Here is a 14054-nt window from a genome sequence, read left to right as displayed (position 1 = left end):
AATCGGTTGCAACCAGCTGAGCAGTTATTCCTAACACAAACCCACACTTTTTCCATTGGGATCGCGTCAGATCACCTTTGGTACAACTCAGGTACACATTTTACGGGTTCAATCAGCGTCGCACAACCAAGGACAACCAGCTATCAGGACGTTCAGGCCCGACACATCCTTACTACCATCCAGAGTGCGCACTCTAATAGAACGAGGCCTGGCCTGAGTTGAGCTACTCGGCTTCGCGGTCGGAACAAGTTATCCGGCCAGCTAAGTGAGAGGCATCTGTTCAATCTCGATAGAAACGCCAACAACGGTATGATCCTTAATCGACATGGACGGGACCAACATAGCCAAACCAACACCATTGCATATAAGTTCACGCCTGGTCTCCACTTAATAACACCCTATGGTTATTTTTCACGATAGCAAACATAACCAACCGTGCTCCGGTATCCACCTATATCTCGCAGGTGATAGAAAATCATCCGACTTCTACCGATCCAAGCATGGCTAAGCATATGTTCGATTCTGGACCTACATAGGGTTCAAGGTATATTTCTGGACAAGGTAGTTCTATGCATCAAGTGTTTTCAACCAACTCTTATAACCTAATGCATCAAACATGAAGGACTCAAGTGATATTTGTAAAAAACATAGAAAGTTTAGAATGCTCCGAGGCTTGCCTTTTAAAAAGGAGGTAGGCCTATGATCGGAGCACTCCGGTAATTCCTCAGGAGCCTGCTCCTCGCTTTCGGGGGCTACCTGATGTGGTGCCTCCTGATTCTCCTCCTTCCCTGCCTCAAACTCCAAGAGTGTGATTTCTTCTGGTGATCCTATATGCATGAGCGCAAAATAAGATACAAGAATACACGGGTAATGATATGGATGATATGATATGATGCATAAACATAAATGTCCTTAACAACAAGGTATTAGGGTGATAACAATATTAACTTCTTTTACTGAGTAGGTGCATATCTCTTCTCTAGTAATTAAACAAACATCCATTTAAAGCATTTTCTGGACTACAAGACAGCAGCTACTTGTTTTCACCATAACTGAAGTTTTATACACCCAAATAATATGATCTTAGACTTTTTAGAAAGCCTATAAAATTTCCTACAATTTTCTTGTAATGACCTTAAGGTGATTCAGTATCTATTTAGGCCAAACAATTGAATCTTTCAGATCTGTCTAAAGGATAAACAAATCTGACAGCAGACATCTAACAGCTATAACTCTTAAATCATTAGGCCTATGACTATGAAATTTTAGGATAAGATAGATGAACAAGTTATCTACAACTTTGTTATTAACAAGTTTCACAGAAGAGGTCATTATCATCATGAATTTATCAACACAATAGAAACTACTCATGCAGCCATTTAGTTGAATTATAAAGCAATAATTAACTAGCTGCCTATAACCAATTACTTCTAAGCCCAATTAATAATACCAACAGATCATATGCATCACGAGCACCACAGAAAACATCATGGTTAACCTAACTAATTTATTTATATATATTTATTAATTTCCTTATATAATAAGGTGATTTAAAGGATAAAAATTTCCAATACTCAATAAATTCTGAGAAAATTATAGTAGCATACATATGAGATTAATAGTCTACTATACAAATCTCATGCTATTTGGATAAGTATAGCCACCTCTACAAAAATAATAAGTTCCATAGTCTTATTTTAGTAAAAATAGTTTAGCCTAGTGAAAAGTGTCAAATAACAGATTTAATATTTTCTGTACTTTCGTCCTAGCATAAGAATACTGTGTAAAAATGTGCATTGTCATATGTTATATATTTTTACCCTATTTATTTTCACTAGAAACTAGCAAATAATCAAGGTTAAATAGAAAGACCATATTTCAAGTATGTCTTCTGTAGGTTTAGTATTTTTTCTAGCTAGAGCATGCTAACATAAGACCAGCAAAATTAAAGTTACAATTTTATCACTTCTCTAGCTCAAGTTATGCATTTTACAAGATATAAACAAATTTAAAAGCACTTATCTAGCTCAATTTAATTCTCCCAGAAAAATATCTCAAACAGTAGGTTTCATATTTTGATCAAATAGTACACTACAAGATGAATTAAACAAAATTTGGTTCACCTAAATTGGATAATCCTAGCTCACGATATCAATTTTTGAAGTTTGCATTCAAATCTATGAAAATAAATCAAGAAAATCATTTCAACTCTGACTGATAGCTGGGCCCTACGGTCAATGGGTCCCACCCGTCAGTGAGACCAGCGCAGAGCGCGGCCTTTGACCAGTAAGAACTCGTCGTCAGTGAGGTCACCGGCAACGAGGTCTTTCACCATCATGCTCCCTAGGACACCCCGCGTCGAATGGTACCCATGGTTAGCTTGGCGGTTCACCGGAGCGACCTCGCCGGCGAGCATGGTGGCTCGGCAGCGATGCGCGGCAGCAGACTCGCCGTCTCCAGTGATGGCACGGTTAGGTAAGCGTGGCTATAGCTTCTACTAACCCTAATGGAGCTCTTCGGTGCAGATCGAGCTACTGTGGCCCGGCAGTGAGCTCCAGCCACGTGCATGGAGGCACGGCGGCGCACAGCGCACACGGCGGCGCTTACCGTTCCGACGTGATGGTGGTGGGTGATGGGTCTCCATCATAGGAGAAGGTGCTACGGGTCATGGTGTTGCAGAAACAAACATAGGAGGGGGAAGATGGAATCTAGCGAGGGCTAGCCGCGGCAAGCTTGAGCTCGCGACCATGGCGAGCGCGCTCGGTGCGACGGTGCGTTCCCGCGCGACGGCAGCGGTAGCAGTTAAGCCGACTACAGTCTTAGCAACTAGTCCCTACGGCGATGACTAGACGAGGGAGAGAGAGGTCGAAGATGCTACGGTGGTGGCTAGCCATGGGTGAGCTCGGAGCTCGACGGCGCTCCACGGCCATGGCAACGATGACGACATGAAATGTGGCTTTACCTCGGCTTGGATGGTGGCACTAGCGGGTTGGGGAGGTAGAGCGGCTCACGGTAGAGCTGTGGGCGAGGTGGATTGGGTGGTGGTGCTGCGTGGGCGGCGAGCGCTGTCGGTGAAGCTCAACAATGGCGACGACGCCAATCGACAGAGCGAGAGCGAGTGAGGGGAGCGAGTGAGGGAAGGGACGTGTGGCGGCCTCTTAAGTGTCTCCACAGCCAAAGCAACCCTGGTTCGAACCACCATGGCGGCGGTTCATGTGGTTGTTGTGAAACCGCGAGAACCGACTGATAACCATTGCCAGCTCATCGTCCCCATGTGCCTCCATCTGCTCCTCTATGACAGACACCGAAGAAGACAAGGAAAAGGACATCTGTGAAGGGTTAGCTGAAGAACTTGAACCAGTACCTGAGACCAAAGCCGTGGTCGGTGCAGGGGGATTCTCAATCTTAGCTCGAGTCTGGTAGTCGATCTCGATGGACTTGAGCTTGCTGAAAAGCTCATCCACTGTGAGGGTCTCGTAGTTGGTGGACTCAATGATAGCGGACACCTTCACATCCCAAACCCTTCGATCAAGGGCATATAGTAAATTGAGAGCCCTCTCATGATCGTCATAGGGTAGTTGCGGTTTGTTTGCCCACGTCTTATTCACAATCGACTGAAAGCGAGAGAACATAGGATCGACAGACTCTCCATTCAACTGGACAAAGTTCTCATACTCACGTTTGTACATCTCATAGAGTCTGGTCTTGACCTGAGTGGTCCCCTCCTGATAGCTCTAAAGCTTCACCCAGATCTCTCGAGCCATGGTGAGATCTAAAACCTGCTCGAACTCAGAAAGCGAAAGATTCGAAAACAGAGCATTACGCGCCCTGCTATTGGCATCGTGCTGGTCAATCTACTCCTGGCCAACTCGAGCGGCAAGAACCTCGTAATTAGGATCCTACAAATCTCCTAAACCCACGAGCCCATGCTCTGAAGATGCGCAGACATGCGTATCTTCCAATATGGGTAATTTGTTCCATCGAAGAACAACGGCTTGCCGAAACCACGCTCTATGTCACCTTCATGGATCACGGACCGATTAAGGTGGAATGATCCTTAACCGTCTCTGATACCAATTGAAGGACCGAAAACGACGACCAGACGGGGGCGGGGGTTGAATGGGAGCCTCAAATTTCTTTAGAAATATTCAACCGCTATCCCAAAATCACCTCCAAAAACAAAACACGATAACTGTGATGCCCTTGACCCAACTAGTGGGTGGATGTTCTCTAGGAACACAGCGGGACACCACTACAAGCACGAACCACTCCCGAACCGAAGGACAGAAAATGAGATACTCAATTCCTATAGAGAAGAAGGGAGTTTCTAAATCTAAAATACCCAAGCCAACTGGTGACAAGAGTACCTTTGGATCGATGGAAAGACAACGCAAAAGATAAAACTTCAATCGAAGCTCAAACGCGGAAGAAGTGAACACAATAAGAAAATAGGTCAGAATTACCAAGGGGTTGCACCGAAAATTTTGGGAGATAGAGAAAAACTGAGAGAGGAGAGAGGAAAGAACCGTAGCACCAACAGAAGAGGAGAGAGAGCGGGCGCCACCAGCCTTCCTGGCGGGCACTGCCTGACTGCAGCGTGTGCTCCCTGGGCGAGCACCACACAGGTGCTTGAGAGCTCGGCCCGGCACTGCTCAGGCTCCAACAGAACCTAGCACCTGAGCACCGAACATAGAGAGAATTGGAAGGGGGGCGAGCGGCAAGGACATCGACGAGCAGGGCGAGCGCTGCTCAGCCGAGCAAGCTCGGCGCTTGAGCACTAGCTCTGGTAGCACTGCTACCTGGCCCCATGTGTCTGTGCCACCAATCCAGCGAACAGAAGCCGTGTCACATGAATAGAAAAGAAAGAGAGGGAGATCGACGCCTAGAACAGAAAAGGGACAGCCAAAAAATCAACCAAAGCTCAATCAAAACCGCATGAATCATTCCCAAAACTTGCCCAGGCAATCACCACAAGGTAGATAAGCTATTCCCAAGAAATCAACACTCAAATCAAACTCTACCTCCGTGAATTTCAGATCGTGTGCAAGAACTCGAAAAATCCCCAAAATCCGAAATCAGTTCGACTCATCATGCTCGTGTTGATTCAATCAAATTCATTCATAGGGAAGCATCAACACATGTCATAGCACGAATCAAACCAAAAGAAATGAATCAAAACGACCTCAAATCGACGAATCGAAGCAAGAACGGGGGAGGGGGAAAACAAAGAACACAGAGCTACGAAAATAAAATCAGACACAAAATTTTGAATTTTGAATCCCGGAGGGCACGAGGAGGTTAGGACCTCCATTCCCAACTCGAAAAATCTCAGCTTACACAGACATGAATTTGTTTCTGTGGACCTCAAGAACAAACCCTAGGAGAGGAGAAAACTAGAAGGAAGAAATGAAATTGCTCAAGAGGTAAGGATGGTTGAATCATCCCCTCCTTTATTTATAGGGCTATTACACATGACCAACTTGCCCCTAAATATTTTAAGTCGAACCACTTGATCCTGGGGGCGTTATGGTCCAACCCGAGATAAAAGCATCCGACGGCCACGCGGCCTTCATGACATAGCTTCGCCTCGACGCAAACTCCTCGATGCCGTCACGTGCCGCCATTGTTCCTCCTCGGAACCTCCGCCCAGGTTTTGAAGCCCAAACCTAGAAACCGTGCATTTGGTGGTTTTGAGGCCCAAACCACCAAACCGTCCGCGAGTAGCGTACTCCATACGGTCCCCCGCACCTCAACACGTGTCACCGCCGTCCTTGACCGCTCGACCGTCAAGTCTTACAGAGCCTCTGCTCGACTTGCTCGACCGCCGTCTTGACTCGATCAACACCGTCACTCCTCTATGTACACTTGCGCTTGTCGATATCCCCAGATGTCAACCACCGTGACTAGTCACCTGGCTTCTCCAGTCCCTCAGTCCAAGCCTCCGACGTCCGTCCTTCACCGCTCCTAGTCCCTCGGCACGAACCCGCTTGACGTTCACCTTCGCCATCGACCACCGCCTCCGAGCTCCACACCTGCGCACCACAAGCCAAGGAACATGAAGTCAACCATCTTGGAGTTGCTCACTTGGATGTAAAACCACAAAACATCCTCTTAGATGACAACTTCAATGCTAAACTTTCTGATTTTGGACTATGCAAGCTCATTGATTGGGATAAGAGCCAACTGGTTACTAGAATGAGAGGCACACCTGGATATTTAGCTCCAAGATGGTTGACTTCGCACATCACAGAAAAGGCTGATGTCTATTGCTTTGGTGTAATGGTGATGGAAATCATCAGTGGAAGAAAGAACGTGGACACTTCTCGATCTGAAAACAGCTTTCATCTTATTACCTTATTGGAAGAGAAGTTGAAGAGTGATCTGATGGTAGATTTGATTGATATGTGCAGTAGTAGTGACAGTCATGCACACAAGCAAGAAGCAGTTCAGACGATGAAGCTGGCAATGTGGTGTTTGCAGATTGATTGCAAATGAAGACATAAAATGTTTGAGATCGTAAAAGTCTTGGAAGGCACTATGACCGCCGAAAATGAAATAGATCATAACTTTGTCGTAACAAATCCAGCAAACTTTGGTGCTTCTGGAATTGTGGATTTGTCAGCTCCACCTCTAGCCTCAGTTGTGTCAGGCCCAAGGTGAGAGACTGCGAGCAATTTATCTGTGTACAGAATTTAGCATTCCATCCTAGAAAAATCTATTCAGTGTAGTGATTAAAACTGTAGAATATCAAAACATTGTAAACCATCTGTGGTCCACAGTACAAATTCGTTTATTTTAGTTTTGTTCAGCTTTCAATTATTGTGCAATTCTATTTCTGATTCTTATAGCTAACACTAACAGCATGTCCTAAAACAATGCTAACTCTATGAAGCAACAGAAACGCATAGACATGAAAGCAAAATGAAAGGGTTCCATTGACTGGAGGAGGCCTCCATTCAGCTAGACAGTTGAAAGCTTAAGGGATCCTACTGTTGGGATGTGATCTCAAGCCAACATATTAGTTTGGCAATAATTATTAAATAATCGGCACTCTCCTAAGCTTTCTAGGGTTTCAATAAAGCATGATTAAGTTTATCATAGCTCTGTTTTCAGTGCATGCCAAAGTCAAATTCTTGGATGCTATAAACCTAAGATATGAAGATGTAAGGTGTGCATAGTGCATCAGATCTACTCTATGATAAATCAGTACGCAAAAAGCGTGTTTTAGAGTAATTAGGCTTTAAGGCTTACTGTTTCCATGGATTTAAATCCTGAATTAGGCACAATGGTAATTCCTTTTATGCTACTAAGTTTCTAAGATGGCATATTAGATGCAAATCTGTGTGAAATTGGTCTAATTTGAAGTTTAAGTATTACACAATTAAAAGTTCGTCACTGATCAACAATTTTTTTTAGCCTGGGATAAGCATTTAGAACGAGGTGATTGGACAAATCCAGAGAAAAGTCCAAGAATCCTCAAATAAAATTCCCCAAAGCTCCGAAGCTACTCTTGCTCAGTTTTGAAGCTAACCGTAACCCCAAGTTGAGCGAACTCACCTCTACTCACCATGTAGCCGCACGCGGCATGAGTCGAAGTCGCCGGACGTGGATCACCGGCGCCCCTGAGCCGGCCGGAGTTGACCCTAACGGCACGAGCGACGTAAGAATGTTGCCATGCGCGCCGCGCACGCCCGGCCGGATCTGACCCAACACGTGCACGCCATTAAACCCAGCACGCGCGCGCCTAGTGCGCCTCAGCGGTCGTGAGCTGGACCGCCGTCGTCACTGCGTCGTCGCCTTGTTGCACGCGTGTGTGGCTCCGCGCCTCCGCCCCAAGGGCACCGCAGTGGAGCCCCTCGACGGAGCCGCGTGCAGCCTAGCCGCACGGGGAGAAGAAGGTGAGCAGAGCATGAGAGAGACGAGAGGAATGGCGCCGCCGCTTGGAGAAGAGAGGCAAAGCCCAGAAATGCTGTGAGGGCTGACGGACATTTGCTCGTGCCGTAACGTGCCTGTGCCGTAGATTTGCATCCGACGGCCGAGACCTCAGTATCCTTCAGCCATTTCTGGGCCGGGGCCCAGGTTGGACAAGCCGGATACAGACCATCAGAAACTGGCGCTGCAGAGCGAGCAAGCTTGAACGTATTCTGGCCATCTGGGCCATCAACACATTATTCAGACGCACGCGGATGAGGAAAAAAAAAATTTACATTCATTTTTTCTGCAAAAAATGTTTATCCAAATCAAAAAATTGCAACACTATACTACTACAGCCCATTGAATGGCCGCAGTACTTACCGTCGGTTGTATTGGCGCAATTTTCTTTTCTCTGTGAGCTTGTCGTAAAAAATCATAACTTCTACGTATAAAATCGAATGAAGATAAAATTTATAAAAAAAAAAAGTTGTAGAGAAAAAAAAATAGATCTATAACTTTATAGTTTATGACTTTTTTATTAGAGATCGCTTTGATACCTAAAAAATATAAATAATATTCAAATGTTCATTTGTAGATATAATCATTAAATTGATTATTTAGGTACCGATAGCTTTAAATAAAATTATTGTAAACTATTAAATTATAGATCTCTTAGGTATCTACAGTATTTTATATACAAATTATGCCTACACGAGGTTATACGGAAAAGTTGTGTTTTTTCTAAAATAATATGCACTAGCTAGTGAATAAATTGAGGAATTTTATTCACACCCTTACCTAGCACTTCTTGAAGTCAAAAGGCAGGTTTTGTCACCTCGATTTTTTTTTTGTTTTAAGGTCAATTGAGTTATGTACTTATGTTGTCCTTGGAAGCGAAGATGTGGCGAATACACCGGAAATGATCACCATGATGAGTTAATTTTGGTTCTGGAGGCATCTCTTTAGTACGCAAACTTTATACTAAAAAGCCAAGGGGACATACGTTGACGACCTAGGGTTGCTGGATGACCTAGGGTAACCGTCAACGTTCTTGTGCTAATGGGATTCCTCCTAGGCTCCTTTGCTAGTTTGCCCCAAAACTAAACGTTCTTCATCACATAAGCACGATTGGTTATCCTCTGCTAGTTTGCCTGTAAACTTTGTCGTTGTTCACTACGTAAGCGTGACAGCTATCGTTCCATGGGTGAAACCCGGAGAATTCCTAATCTGCCCAGGACAGGTGGGCTAAGCTGTCTATACAAGTCGGCTAGGCCGGCGTTTACGGCCCGTGCCAGGTCTAGATCTGCCAGACTAGTCGTGTATGCTCTGCTATATTCTTCGGTCCGTTCGTGATCTGTGCGATCTAGCACTTGTGGTGTGTGACCGATCTTTGCATCAACAGAAATCAATCAAAACTAAATAACGACATGCTAAATGGGTAGAGTTCATAGAATCTTTTCTGTACATAATTAAGCATAAGAAAGATAAGAACAATGTCATTTCTCATGCATTATCTAGGTATTATACCATGTTGTCCCAATTTGATCAAAAAATCTTTAGCTTGAAAACAATAAAAGAGTTGTATGCTACTGATGTGGATTTTAAAGATGCTTTTGAAAATTTTAAAGTTGGAAGAACATGGAATAAATATGTGCTTAATGATGGCCTTCTTTATCGTGCTAAAAGCTATGCGTTCCAGCTAGCTCTGCATGTTTGTTATTTTTTGCCGGAGGCGCATGGAGGAGATTTGATGGAACATTTTAGGGTGAAGAAATCGGTGGATGTGCTGGACAACCATTTCTTTTAGCCCAAGATGTGTGCGTGATGTTGCGCGCTACGTGTCTCGTTGCTCCACTTGCAACAAATTTGAGTGTCGTTTGAATCGACTTGGTCTTTATATGCCTCTTTCTATTTCTAGGGTTTCTTGGGATGATATCTCTATAGGTTTCGTTTTGGGACTACCTCGAGAAAAGAGGCAGAGGGGTAGCATATTTGTGGTTGTGGATCATTTTTTGAAAATAGCGTACTTCGTACCATGTCACAGGAGTGATGATGCTTTACATATAGCTTATTTATTTTTCAACGAAGTTGTACGTCTACATGGATTGCCCTGCTGCTTGGAGCAAGAGCCGTCCTTCTGTGGATTGGGATATGATATCTTCACGCCAAAACATCTGCTGCAGCAAAACAGAGTAGCAAGCATGAGCTTGCTCTGTTTCAAGAAGGCAGAGTAGCGTTGGGCGTTGTTATGCCGTGGGGACACGGATGGGCAGCTGTGTGCTGCACAGCTTCGGGTTTCTTCTGCTGGCTCACCTAAGGGCTCGTTTGACTTTACACAATTTACGTGGGTTGGGAGGGATTGAGATGAAATTTTAATTAAATTTCGTCTTAATCCCTTCCAAACTATATGGGTTAGGGTGAATTTATGTGCAGCCAAAGACTAAGTGAGAGTCTGTTCGGCATCCAGCTATCTGTTAAGCCTACTCTTATGCGGCTGCGCTCGAGCGGAGCCCACAACCCCTACAGACCATGGCTTTTGTAGGTTTGGCGACATGACCCAGCTAGCAAATGGTTACGTAAAGAAAAAGAAAAAGTCAATTCTACCTCCTGAGCTATCGTTATAGTTTGGTTTTTTTTATTGAACTCTAAAATCAAACATCTTACCTCTAAACTCTTAAAACCGTTTACATATTCTCTGCTCTGGTTTGGAGTGGTTTTGTCTTTTTTTTTTGTTAAAAAGGTCAGTAAATATTTGATAGGTTTTTAAACCATAGAACATGACTCTAACCTTTAAAACTTCCAAAACAAAGTTCCTAGAGATCGATTGGGATACGACGAATCTAAATAAAATATTTAGCTTTATGAAAATGAAAACACATCCAGAAAGATCTAGAAAAATTCCCAAAATATTTTTTCCTTGTATAAACATGTTTTAAAAATTTTGCTCAGCAAAAATATAAAATGCAACAAGCACAGATGTAACATACATTAATGATAAATGCATTCATACTGGTTGTGTTTTTTTGTTGTGAAAAGTTTTCAAAACAAGTTTGCATATCAATTACAATGTTTTCGGAATTTTATAGATTTTTGATACTTCCATTTTTGTAGAGCTAATCTATTTTTAAAGAATCTAGGATATTTTCAGAACTCTAAATAGTTTATTTGGATTTTTCGTGTCTCAATATATATCTAGAATTTTTTCTTCATATTTTTAAAAGCTTAAAGACATTTTCCATTGTTTAAAAACCTTATCAAGGTTTCTAGATGTGTCGACGCTCTTTGTGTTCCTAGGGAATGGGAAAGAGCCTTTTACATGTATGCCATTAAGAAATTTGTAATTACACAGAAGCCATTAAAAAAGGTGACCGCACACAGGTGTCACTGCTCTAAACTTCTTTGCTTTACATGCCATTCCGTCCTTGGTCTGTCTCATTTTCGCCGTTTGGTAGGCCTTACAGGTGGGACCGGCCAGGGAAATTGTCCGTGTTGCCCTTGGACGGTGGAGACCGTGTAGAATACGATTGACCGCCACCGGTCCCTCACTCTCCCCATCTCGCTCGATTGACCGCCGCGCAGGGATGGACATGGACATGGCCACGGCCACGGCGCGCCTGCTGCTCAAGCTCAAGAGCTGCCGTCACACAGCACAGGCACACGCCGATAGTGCTCCTCAAGCCTGCCACTTGTTCTGAATCTGATACTACAGCTACAGGTGGTGTTGCCATTGGTGGTGGTCAGAAAACCCCCGTCTTGCTTGGTCTGCCGAAGCTCCACATGGATGCCAACATGAGCGTGCTTCTTCAGGAGGTCAAGGACAGGGTTCAGAGAGAGCTCACAGTACTCACTGCCGGTCACAGTCCTTTCGCGCTTTCAGAAGCGATCGCAAGCGCAACGCCGCCACAACCACAACACATGCATCTCCAGAGGCTTACATTCTGACGAAGAGCCAAACCGTGTCACCAGCCCATGAAGAATCGATGACGACGTCGGATGCATCTCTTTCAGTACTCCGGCCAGGCGTCGGCGGCGTTCCTGACGACGGCCAGAGCTTCAGAAGCGAGTGCCTGACCCTGACGAAGCACAAGGACGACGACGCTGTGCCGTCACCACGGCTGCTGTTCCGGTCCTTCTCTGCACCAGAATCAGGGTTCTCCTTCTCCTCCCTTGGCAGCAGGCTAGCCCAGCGGGCGGAGAGTCTGTGGCCGGAGCAGCCAGCGGCGGTTTTCGGCGGTGGCCACCGGGGCTAGCTCAGCGGCCCGAGAGTCGACGGGAGATGTCTGTTAGCAGCGCACAAAGTTGCTTCGCTTAAACACAAGGCGTCTCTTGCAGAGATCCATCCTGCTAATGGAGATGTCCGTCTGCGCAGCGTCACCTCCATCTCATGAAACTTTCAACCTGTTCAAGGTTGCACAGGCAAGTAGATATATCTACTAACAGTAAATATCAGCATCAAATTACTTATTACTTTATTTACTTGCTGCTACTGTAATATGAATGATGTATGTTTCAGCAAGGGAAAATGGACTGACTGAAATTCTGTTGCTTTTCGCTTGCTGCTATTATGTTAGGCAAATCTCAGCGAGCTGCCTCCGAGCCCAGTGTCCCCATTGGAGGTTGCAGCGGGCCACAGTTCCCGCCATTTCTTCAGCGATTTGCACTTCACCTTGTCAGGTAATGAATGTACATGTATATATATGACAGGCTTAGTAGCTTCAATGTAGCAACAAAACCACAAGCAATCCTCTGATTAATTAGTTTCTGTTTTTTAACATGATATAGTCTCCTATATGCAGAGCTGAGTCCAAAATTCCTGTCAGAATTCGAGGCACCTGCCACTGCCAGTGAATCATCATTCAGGACAGACATCACCGACGTCGAAGCAGCGTGCAGCCGAGACTACATAACAGAGGTTCTAATCGCCGCCGGCTTATACGACGACGACGACGGACCGTCGTCGGCCAATGCTAGGGTGGACTCGATGGCGAGGCCGATGCCCATCTGCGACGACGTCTTCGAGGACATGTACTACTACCGCGGCGACTACATCGTCGGCGGCGGCAGGTACGATGGAACTGCCGGAGGAACAACTGCGGCAACGGATCACAGGATGCTGTTCGACCTTGCTAACGAGGCATTGCAGAGCCTGGTGGTAGAGAGCTCGAGAGGTGGTTCGTCGTCGCTGCGTCAATGGGTCGTTGACAGCACGGGGGTGGCGCAAGGGAAGAAGGTCGTAGATGAAGTGTGGCAGCAGGTCAGTGCGTGATCTCGCCATCTCGGTTGTTGAAACCTACATGCAGGAACATATTCTAACTTTATACAAGAAAAAATGGCTGCAGCTTTGTTAATTTGTTTCGAATGACTTTAGGTGCAAGCTCTGAGGAATAATCCACAGGCGCAGGAAATGCAGACGATAGATGGCATGGCGGCGTATGAGGTCCGAAGATCCGTGTGGGCGGAGGTGCTGTATGAGGACGTTTATGTTGCTGGGAGGAAGATTGAGCGTGTCATCTTCGCCGTTGCTGCCTCCGGAAGACATTGCATCTTTCTTCCTGAGGGCATGCTGGTCTTTTTCCTCCTCCGTTACCCAACGTTAGCGTAGGACAAGGACGAAATGGCATGTAAGACAAAGAAGTTTAGAGCGGTGGCATATGTGTGCAGTCACTCTTTTAATGGCTTCTGTATAATTACAAACTTTCTTAATAACATACATGTAAAAGGCTCAACGGGAAACTCCTCGTCGCAAAGACACCAAGAATGTCTCATTGTGCGAAGCTTTCCCACCCCAATGGTACCGAGGAAGCCCTCTTCGCTCAGAACGAGGGAGCAATGGTGAAGCCGGAAGATCTCGTGCGAAGGCTACAATGTCGTGAAGGTCGCAAGCAGAATTCATGGTCGCGAGAACTTGGGCGAGGCATCAAAGGATCAATCAGCCGAAGGCTGGTGCCAGAGAGGCCACTGCCCGATAATCAAACTTGACTTTGACTCGGTGTGGCGAAATGGCTTGTGATGCCCCCGCAATTATAGAAATATTGTTGACATCTTGAGTTCCGTCCCATCTCGTCAAAGTAGATCAAAAGCACTCTGATCTACTGCCACTTCTCCGAGTACTCACTCCGTCCCAAAATAGATGTCATTCT

The 14054-nt window shown here is 45.3% G+C and overlaps 1 protein-coding gene across 1 annotated transcript; it reads left to right on the top strand.

The window, feature by feature from the left end:
• Nucleotides 1-12717: 12717 nt before the first annotated feature.
• On the top strand, nt 12718-13893 carry LOC136479608 (uncharacterized). Its single transcript, XM_066477417.1, has 3 exons — nt 12718-13168; nt 13283-13506; nt 13635-13893. Exons 1-3 carry the CDS (start codon nt 12896-12898, stop codon nt 13891-13893), a joined length of 756 nt encoding a protein of 251 aa, XP_066333514.1. The 5' UTR covers nt 12718-12895.
• The last annotated feature ends 161 nt before the right edge of the window (nt 13894-14054 follow it).

The sequence above is a fragment of the Miscanthus floridulus genome, chromosome 9 (assembly GCF_019320115.1).
Source record: "Miscanthus floridulus cultivar M001 chromosome 9, ASM1932011v1, whole genome shotgun sequence".
Lineage (NCBI taxonomy): Eukaryota > Viridiplantae > Streptophyta > Magnoliopsida > Poales > Poaceae > Miscanthus > Miscanthus floridulus.
Note: the sequence above shows the minus strand (reverse complement) of the source record. Positions and strands in the feature narration are given on the sequence as shown.

Coding starts and splice junctions, on each gene's coding strand:
- LOC136479608 (XM_066477417.1), top strand. CDS start 12,896: ATGGCGAGGCCGATGCCCATCTGCGACGACGTCTTCGAGGACATGTAC. Junction 13,169..13,282: donor TAGATGAAGTGTGGCAGCAG/GTCAGTGCGTGA, acceptor GAATGACTTTAG/GTGCAAGCTCTGAGGAATAA. Junction 13,507..13,634: donor TTCCTCCTCCGTTACCCAAC/GTTAGCGTAGGA, acceptor TACATGTAAAAG/GCTCAACGGGAAACTCCTCG.